Consider the following 10,465-nt stretch of genomic DNA (forward strand, 5'->3'; position numbering starts at 1 on the left):
TGCATGTTTTTACTGAAAACAAAGGAGATTGTGAATTTGTGACAAAAGTCCAACACAGGTCTCTTTCGTCTTTGACGTTTGAACGTTTGGGTCACATACAGCCATCATCGAAAGCCATGCAAAATTTGGGGAAAGGGACTCGCAGATGGAGGCAAAAGTTCTTTTTTGTCAGTGAAGTGGACGTCAACGCTCTTTGAGATAGATGTCTCAAGCGGCCAAAATTATGTGGTTAAGAAAAATGTCCCTTCAAATTGTCATAAATGCACTTGCCAGACCATTGGTGTAACTTACGTACGAATTCCGTTCACATTACAAACACAACATATGTTTTTGTTAATGTGCACGACTACATGAAAAGATCAATTGTTACCAAAAGAAAGGAACTGGTGAATTGGGCATCATAGCCTGCAGTGTTTACCCAGCCTGATTCGATGTAGACATTCCGAGACCAAAAATAAACATAGTGCTTCATCAGATTGCGTCAATTTGGATTAAAGCCTGTATGAATACCACCATCAATATTCATAATGCCACGATTAATCTTGAAAATATTCACCTAATCTCTAAATACTCGGTGAAGATTTCCGAATTACCTCCCATTAGTGTGTTTGTTTATCACAGACGGTCATAAATCCTCTCATGAAACACTTTTGACCTACGTTGGGTTTCTGGTACTTTAACTTAGAGCCCACTAATTACGCATTTTCCTGCACTGTATCTGACAGATGTATCCATTTCCCTGTCTGGATAGAAACGCCAAAAGACTGACTGCAACATTCACTGTTTATTGCACATTTTTGTCATTCCTAGTAAAAGAAACATGACCCATTCCAATTACCAACTGACATTTTTGAAGGGCAACAACTTTTGATGAAGGAACTACTTGCATACACATAATGAATAAAGACGATGTCCTGGTCGCTTCATGGGAAAACATCAATGACATATTTGTAAACTAGCTTGTTTGATTACTTTGTGTTTTACTGTGTGCTGTTCATAACATTTGGGGATCATCCACAGGTCCCTTCGTGCATTCAGATTCTCATTTAGTGCAAATTTGAAGAGTCAAAATGAAAGAAAAACCAATGAAATAAGGCAACAATCATATAAATATATCAAAAATAGTCGGTAGAGAACTATCTTTGTTACAAAAAAGGTGCAAAGGTTTTGTCCTGCACCAGTGAGAGAGTCATGTTTTTCAGTTCCTCAACTGACCTCACAGCTTTGTATCCCAGTTGATGGAGAACCTTTTGACACACAGTCTGTGTGTATTCTACCATGTCATAGGACAGTTTCAGGCGCCAACTCTCTGCATTAGCTGCCGAGTCCCGTATCGTACCAAACTTGTGTTTTGCTGATGGCTCATTGCTGCCTCGAGTGTTTGCTTGTATCCAGTCCTCCACGCTTTTATCCATTGGCAGCCCCAGATAGTCATAGATCTCTTTTGTCTTTTGGAGTGGATTTTTTGCTAAATCCTCATAGCGAACCAACATATATTTTCCCTTCAGCCAATATGGATGGCTCAGACCCATTGAAACAGAGTTTCGGTAGTCTTCACAGACAACAGTGAGCTGACTTAAGTCAAGATTATAGGGCTTTCGCCCGGTGGCCCTCCAGATACGCCACAGTCTGTATGTATCTCTGAAGGTCTCAATTCGGGATGATAGGATGCCACGAGGGTCTCTGACAAGTTGGATCACTTTAATATTCAGTCGTGGATCCTCCAACAAGGCGCGGAGATCCCCAATCTCTGGTACGCGGACAATCTTGATGGCCACATGTTGTTTCTCCCGGCAGGCCTCAGTGGCCGCAGTCATGTTAAGCAGCGCACATTTCTTAACACAATCCCCTTCGTCCACATTCACATCGGCGGGGCCGAAGGCATCGCATACAGGTTGCTGGCACAATGCTCGGCTCGCGCCACGGCGAAACAGTTTGTCCGTGGTGTGGTTTGTCGGTGTTGGTTTGATGTAGCTCTCAAGGAAATAGAGGTCGCAGCCATACAAGCTTCGCAAGAGGTCTCGACTAGCGCCCAGCATCACACGGCGGTCCGCAGTGTTGTGGCTGTGGGACAGGCGGGGGATCAGTGCTGTCTGGACGTGATAAAGAGGCTCAAACAGGTAGAAAACCTCTTGATGTTGGTTAAGAAGCTGGCCGACAAAAGAGGAGCCGCTACGAGTGGTGGCCAAAACCAGGATGTGTGTTTTACGGGTTGCATTAACGTAAAAATAAGGGTAGTCATCACAACCTGCTGACCCCCGCTCAAAGGGAGATTCCGTCTCTTGATCACCCAGACCGCAGTTCTGCGGACTGGGCAATGTGCACAACTGGAAAGGTTTGGAAGTGAGTGTACGGATGGCCGTGTACTGGATGGCGATGGAGGCCAAGGCCAGCAGGATCACTGCCTTCCAGGAACATTGCATGGCGGAACCACTTCATTTAGACACAGGGGTCCATGCCAGGTCCACCCTGGGAACACACAATTCACAGGACAGTAAGATTTAAAATGTGTTAATAATATTGTGTTTTTCTTAATTAGACCCGGTGAATGAGCAGAAAATGAATAGGAGCCGACATTTTAATGCTGATAATTAGAAGTGAACATAACTCAATAATGAACACAAAATTCATTACTTGCGGACTTTATTTCATGCATTAGCAAAAATGCATGTAGTGAACACATATGAATTCTGTACATAAATAAAAACGTGAAACTGAAAAAAATTGCATCCTCTTGTTGCTTAGATATATACGTATATATGTATATACATATTTTATTTTAATGTAGCATCCAAGTATGATATTAGACAAATGGAATATTTTAACAATTCAATTTGCAGCCTCACTTTCTGTCAACTCCACATCTGTGCCAAAGTACCGTGATGCTCTGACTATAGTGTGTAATTACTCTACTATGGTGGGTATGCATAAGAGAATAAATCTGCACAAACAATGTCACGTCAAGGGGAAGTGATGCTGCAAGTAAAAAAAAAAAAAATCATTTCCAAAACAGCGAATCACGAGCTTGTGCCTTCATGCAGGAAGCTTTGATGATGTACAATAAATAAAGCCTCTCATCATCCACTCATTTGACAGCATTAAATGTGTCAGGTCCAACAGAGAATACATTTGGCGTCGCTGCAAGTTCAATATAGAGTCTATTGAACTTGTGCTATATTGCAAATATTGAAAAACAACCTAAGTCAAATATCTGGCTTGTTTTTCCACACAGTTTCCACAGTCTATACATAGAAATGAAATAGAGCTTGATGGTTTACATTTGGAGAAAAGATGCTGAGATTTCCTCCACATGAAGCCCACATCCAGTAATGCAGCTCGCAGTGAACAGGTTGAGCTTGCTGATGAGCTGATGTGAGATGGAGTCATCCTCAGTAATGCTGCGATAAGGCGGCATAGCACAATTGAACGCATCCCACCCAGCCAGCAAGTGTTCACTAATATTGCATTGAATGTGCGTGCGTGCTGATAAATCCTCCATCCACCTCGCTAATACAGATTAAATTCATCTTTTTTACCTTGTTGGTAAGCAGGAGTGTTCTCATGATGTTCCGTACGCGGCGGCTGCCTTTAGTCCTCATAAATGTTGCCAAATGTTCGCTACCTCCTCGAACGGAGAATAAATAAAGGCACAGGACTGATCCTCTGATAAAATATATGATGCGTCGTCCAACCGGGATTCGTCAGAAAACTCGCTTCGGATGCAAAGAGAGAGAGTGCGGTAAAGGAGGAGAGGCTGTGGTGTTATTATCACGCAGTCAGGCGGTGAGGGAGTCCAGAGAGAGAAGGTTGCCAGCCTGCTTGCTTTTTATGATGCCTGTGTGTGAGGGACACAAGGACTGATTGTCTGGACCACCCAGACCCCTCCCCTTTCTTTCCACCTGCCTCTCTCTCTCTCTCTCTCTCTCTCTCTCTCTTTCCCATGAACACACACACACCATCATCATCATCATGGTCTGTCCTCGCCTGCCACATAACACTACCCCCCCCCCCCCCCCCGCCTCCCTTCCCATCCATCCAATGACATTGAGTCAACATCATCCCATCACGCTTTCCACTTCTTTGTGCTCATGTACTTTTAAATCATTTATTGTGAGAAGGTGCTGATGTATTTTTAGTCCAACTGAAATATATATCTCCTGTTATATATCTCCTGTCCAATTAAATACAAATTTCAAATAATTATCATATTCATTATTATGAACACCACCCTCGGTCATCCCTGTATGGAGTTTGCATGTTCTCCCCGTGCATGTGTGGGTTTTCTCCGGGTACTCCGTTTTTTTTCCCACATTCCAAAAACATGCTCGGTTAATTGGCGACTCCAAATTGTCCATAGGTATGAATGTGAGTGTGAATGGTTGTTTGTCTATATGTGCCCTGTGATTGGCTGGCGACCAGTCCAGGGTGTACCCCGCCTCTCGCCTGAAGACAGCTGGGATAGGCTCCAGCATGGTCTTGTGACCCTCGTGAGGATAAGCAGCATAGAAAGTGGATGGATGGATGGAGGGAGTCCAAAGGTCAGCCCAGGGGCCCAAGGCCCTGTTTAATTGTATTTTTAATACAATTATTTATATTTTTAATATAATTAATTATATTATTTTAATTATTATATTATATTATGTTATATTATATTAATTATATTAATATAATTAAACACTACACAATTTATGAGAGCGTAACCACTTGACCGCCATGCAGCCCTAGTGAAAATATCAATAGATTAAAATTATAATAATCAGTAATCAGTCAAATCTTTCAAAGAAAGAAAAAACTTTGCAACAAAGTTGCAATAAAAATGATGAAATACATATATTTTAGAAGCATAAATAAATAAATAATACATTAATTAATATTTTTTAAATTGTCTGTTTGGTCACAATATCATGAGAAACAATAAAAATGACACTTTTAGAAAATTTGGTTGGAAAAAAGTTCTTATTAGGGACGTCCAATAATTATCAGTACCAAGGGTCTCAAAAATATAGTATTTTTAAAGTATTTAAACAAAACTTTTAAATCACCAAAAATGTATGCAGAAAAAGTTCATAATAATTCACTTTGCCCTCTATAACACAAAGTTTCAAATGGAGGATTTTTTTCCTTTAAATCTAAAACGTGTAATGTTGGTTTACAAAATGTCAAATACCAAAAGTGGCCCCAACAGTATGTGAAGTATCAGTATGTGGTCCTCAGTGGAAGTTTGGTCACCGCTGTTTTTAAACTATTTGTCTCATCAGATGTTATTTAAGAATCATGACCAATAGTCAACTAAAACAACAATTTCCCCTATGATTGACATGTATAACAGATTAGTCTTAATAAATTCACAAAGAGTAATACAGCTTTAAGCTCTGACCCACATCCACTTCCGATTAAGTATACGAATACAGATAATGTTGATGGGTGAACATAGAGATACAGATAGTGGTGTACTCGCTCATCCCTCATGTTAAAGGGTAGTAACTCATTCATTTCATTCATTACGTTAACATTTTTAATTTTTCTGGGGATTACATTAGATGAAAATATGAGCTGGAAACCTCATATTACAAATATACAACATAAGGTGGCCAGAAATATTTCACTATTGAACAAAGCAAAATTTGTTCTCAATCAGAAATCACTCCACACTCTTTATTGCTCTCTGGTTCTACCATATCTTACTAATTGTGTGGAAATATGGGCTAATAACTATAAAAGCAATCTTCACTCGCTAAATGTACTGCAAAAAAGGTCAGTAAGGATAATTCATAATGCCGCCTACAGAGAACATACTAACTCTTTATTTCTAAAATCACAAATACTTAAAGTTGCTGATATAGTTCATCTTCAAACAGCTAAAATAATGCATAAGTCTAAAAATAACCAATTACCTAAAAATGTCATCCAATACTTCTCTACAAGAGAGGGGAAATATGATCTCTTATGCTAGGACTATGTTAAAAAGCCATTGCATTTCAGTATGTGGAATCAAACTATGGAATGGATTGAGTAAGGACCTCAAACAATGCACAACGATGAGCCAATTCAAGAAACAATACAAGCAGTTGATGTTTGCTAAATACAAGGATGAAGAGTCTTGAACCAGTCATGATGTGCTATATATATCACTATATTGACACTTACTATGGTACCCATTATGTCATTGGATGTTCATATCACCTCGTACTTCGGTACGAGGTACATTATTAAAAAAAAACAAAAAAACCTTAAACTGTATTATGAAAGCAGGAAGTGAACAAATGTAACAGTTACTGATTGTAAAAGTACCAGATGGAGGGGTAGGATTTAATAAGCCTTGCTTCTTCCTACTCCTTTTGGACATGTGGAACTGTGAACTGATTATGGGATGCACTCAATTGTAATCTGATGCATGTTCAAATGAAATAAAACCATTACCATTACCATTACCATTAATGTCCCTGCACATCATGTCAAGCCACACCTCTCTGTTATAATGGCAGACAATGGCGCGCCACTGCAGAGGGTAACACTCTGACCTGAACACATCAACAGCAGTTGAATTCCAAAACCATATACTGTATGTATCTTTAACTCACAAACACATATTTTGTCTGCTCATCATCGATGAGCACTAGCAGCCCTTGCTCATCGTGTGGTATGCTCGGACATCTGAAACTGGACTGAAAATAAGTGGTGTGTGAACGCAACACCTCGTGGCTGTTCTGCTCCTATGAAAGCGGTTCGGGTTATGCAAATACATGTGTGGTTTCTTTTGGCTCAAATTCAATTTTCAGTTTGTTAGGAGCTGTTAATAGAAAGAAATACAGTATAAATAATTGTGTCCTGTCATGTATCTTTCTGGACAAAAATACATTAGAAACCGTGATTAAATGGTGATTAATCATCTTTAATTAATTTTAAAATTGTGATTAATATAACTATTTTTTTTGAAAATCATCTAACAGCCCTTTATTTTGTATTATTTTATCTTGTTTTAATTTGATTAAAAAAAAAAAAACTTTCATTGGCTTTGATGGGAACTTAGCGCCTCGGGTGCTGTGATCGTGCCAAGCCACATCGCCATCGGAATCTGTAGCTTGGTTACACGTTTTAGTGGGTGGCCCATCTTCCACACGACGCAAGGACCAGAAGGACCAGAAGGACCAGAAGGACCAGTAAGTAAAAATAGTCAATATCCATTTAAGTTGAAGGCAAGACAGGACAAGACAATGCAGATTGTATTCCCATTACCAGACTTAATCTTGTAGCTTTGAAAAGATACCATATTCATACCATGCAGTGTTTTGTTTCTAATAATACCTAAATTAATGGTGATGTCCAAAAAACTAATTCCTTTTACTGTTTTGTTTGGATTAATTCATTTACGTGTGTGTCTGTTCATGACGTGATTAATTCTCAAGTGTATTTTCCAAAAATTTTTTTTCTGCAGTCTAACTTTGTGTGTCATTGTCTTCAACTTTTTGATGTCCTCACGTGGCATTTTTGTTTTATGGTACTTCAAATAAGCAATCCAAAGCGATACATCTTCAACCTGTCAATCAGTGCGCTTTGAATAGTACCAAAGGAAAGGTAGTCACATTGCATCTATATTGTAAAATTAAAGGATGGGAACATGAATACATATTTTACATTGGCTGAGGTTTATATTTTCCACATTATTAATGACTGATAAATTGTGTAATTTGGGAAATTTATCTCACTTTGTCAATGAAGGTGATTACCATAAGGTTCCCCAGATAAGAAGAGTATGTTAGAGAAGAGTCTTCTCTAACATACGTTAACATGTAGAGAACCTTTAATGCAATTACACTCCTATTGTAATGCAATTAAAGTCCCCTTCATTTAACCTTTTCTGAATAATACCTCACGTTGCTGGGGGGACATCAGAGCCTCGTGGAAGAAAGCCCATGCATGTGTTTCTAGCGGTGCCAAAGGGAGGCTGATGAAGCAGCAGCGAAAGCTCTGATTCCATGGGGGGTCCCTAGAGCATTGATGTCAATGAACCTAGCTGGTGGGAGCCATGTCAGGGGACACACTAGCACATAGAAGCCGAGCATCTGCTACAGCATGATAGTCTCTCACTGCATTATTAGGTAGGGCCAGTTGGTGCGAGTGTGCGATCATTGTGTTAGCCATTTCATTTTTTTGTTTTTTTCTATTTCATGTTTTATGCCGGCTGCACGGCTGTGGAGTGGTTACTGTGCAGATCTCACAGCTAGGAAACCCGAGTTTGATTCCACCGTCTGCCATCTCTGTGTGGAGTTTGCATGTTCTCCCTGTGCATGCGTGGGTTTTCTCCTGGTACTCCGGTTTCCTCCCACATTCCAAAAACATGCTAGGTTAATTGGCGACTCCAAATTGTCCATAGGTATGAATGTGAGTGTGAATGGTTGTTTGTGTATATATGTGCCCTGTGATTGGACCAGTCCAAAGTGTATCCCGCCTCTCGCCCGAAGACAGCTGGGAATAGGCTCCAGCACGCCCGCGGACCCTCATAAGCGGTAGAATGAATGAATATTTAATGCCACATATATGTAGGGTTGTGATTGTAGTTAATGATGAGGTAAACCATTGTATGCCATTACAATGAATGGAATGTTAAAGATGGGTTCAACTATCCAACTATCCAATACAACGTCATCTCAAACACCCTAAAAGACACCAACAAAAATTTGACTCTCATTTTTCATCATTGTTTCAACCTTATATTACAAATATACAACATAAGGAGCATAAAAAAACCCAGTATAAATAATTGTGTCCTGTCATGTATCTTTCTGGACAAAAATACATTAGAAACGGTGATTAAATGGAGATTAATCATCTTTAATTAATTTTAAAATTGTGATTAATATAAAAAAATGTTTTCATCGTTTCAACCTTTTTTTGTTCTTTAGTAATCCTGTAAGTTAGATGTTTCATATATACATACGTATCAGTTCTCACCAAAAAAGGGATAAAAAGGGCTTTTTGTGAAATTCATTCATTTTCTACCGCTTTTTCCTCACAATGATCGCGGGGGTGCTGGAGCCTATCCCAGCTGTCTTCACGTGAGAGGCGGGGTACACCCTGGACTGGTCGCCAGCTAATCACAGGGCACATATAGTCAAACAACCATTCACACTCGCATTCATACAGTGCATCCGGAAAGTATTCACAGCGCTTCACTTTTTCTACATTTTGTCATGTTACAGCCTCATTTCAAACTGAATTAAATTAATCTCTTACCTCAAAACTCTACACAAAATACTCCATTATGACAATGTGAAAAAAGGTTTTTTTGACATGTTTTGAATTTATTAAAAATAGAAAACAAAAAAATCACATTTACATAAGTATTCACAGCCTTTGCCATGAAGCTCAAAATTGAGCTCAGGTGCATCTTTTTTCCACTGATCATCCTTGGGATCTTTCTTCACATTGTCATAATGGAGTATTTTGTGTAGAATTTTGCCAATTAACCTAGCATGTTTTTGGAATGGGGGAGGAAACCGGAGTACCCGGAGAAAACCCACGCATGCACGGGAAAAACATGCAAACTCCACACAGATATGGCCAAGGGTGGGCTTTTTGTGAAATGGTGCTAAAGCACAACTTTCACTTTCACACAAATGTAGCCAAAATGTCTAAATAATGATTTCACAAAATAACACAAAAAATTGTTGTTTTATATGAAAATAACATTTTCTTTTACAAATACAACACCATGAAGTACAGCAACACACGTTATAAGTCTTATGCCGTTAATGGCGTATTTTCTGTTATGTCTCGTATATTGGGTAGCACGGAGAGAACATGCAAAGTCCACAAACAATGCCCAAATTTGACCAACTTCTCAGGTTATTGCCACAACCTTCTATGATACATATGCAATGCATGATTGATAACCAAGCAAGAACTTTTTTAGTAGCTAATGTTACCTCTCAGTAGTGACCAGACATGCTGTGGTTAAAGTGCTGTTAGAGAGACGCTGTGCCACTACATGAGAAAACTAGTTCTGCGGCGTTAGCGCCTACAATAACAATGTCATTATTCATGTTATGTTATATAAATAAATAATAAATAAACGTTTTTTAAAGGTTTTGTTAGAGGGCTTTATACACAAAATAAGTGAATCTCCAAACAACTGTTTTTGTTCCTTTAGAATGCACACAAAAAGGAAAGATGTCACGGTTCCGCATGGTGGAGTTGCGTTGTGACCCCAGGATGCAGAGAGCAGGACCAAGTGCGGGTAAAAATGTATAAGTATTAATAATAATAATAAGTACAGCCACAGGCAACCAGCACCTGAGCTAACAAATGACAAAGAAGTGACAAAGAATTGACAATGCTCCAGCCTGGGGAGAAGTGTGCACCTGAATTAAATAGACAATGGGCACATTAGGGGCAGGTGTGTGTAATGAAAAGGTTGGAACAATCGGAATGGAACAACACAGGAAGTGGCATAGAAACAGGAACG

General features: G+C 39.3%; 1 protein-coding gene across 1 annotated transcript; it reads right to left on the reverse strand.

The window, feature by feature from the left end:
• Nucleotides 1-769: 769 nt before the first annotated feature.
• On the reverse strand, nucleotides 770-3,845 carry chst1 (carbohydrate (keratan sulfate Gal-6) sulfotransferase 1). Its single transcript, XM_058089700.2, has 2 exons — nucleotides 3,537-3,845; nucleotides 770-2,469 (listed from the first exon to the last, which is right to left on the reverse strand). The coding sequence occupies exon 2, from the start codon at nucleotides 2,421-2,423 to the stop codon at nucleotides 1,146-1,148; it is 1,278 nt and encodes a 425-aa protein (XP_057945683.2). The 5' UTR covers nucleotides 2,424-2,469; nucleotides 3,537-3,845; the 3' UTR covers nucleotides 770-1,145.
• Between the last annotated feature and the right edge of the window lie 6,620 nt (nucleotides 3,846-10,465).

Source organism: Doryrhamphus excisus, linkage group LG13 (assembly GCF_037039965.1).
Source record: "Doryrhamphus excisus strain RoL-2023G ecotype Guam linkage group LG13, RoL_Dexc_Guam_v1.1, whole genome shotgun sequence".
NCBI classification, from domain to species: Eukaryota; Metazoa; Chordata; class Actinopteri; order Syngnathiformes; family Syngnathidae; genus Doryrhamphus; species Doryrhamphus excisus.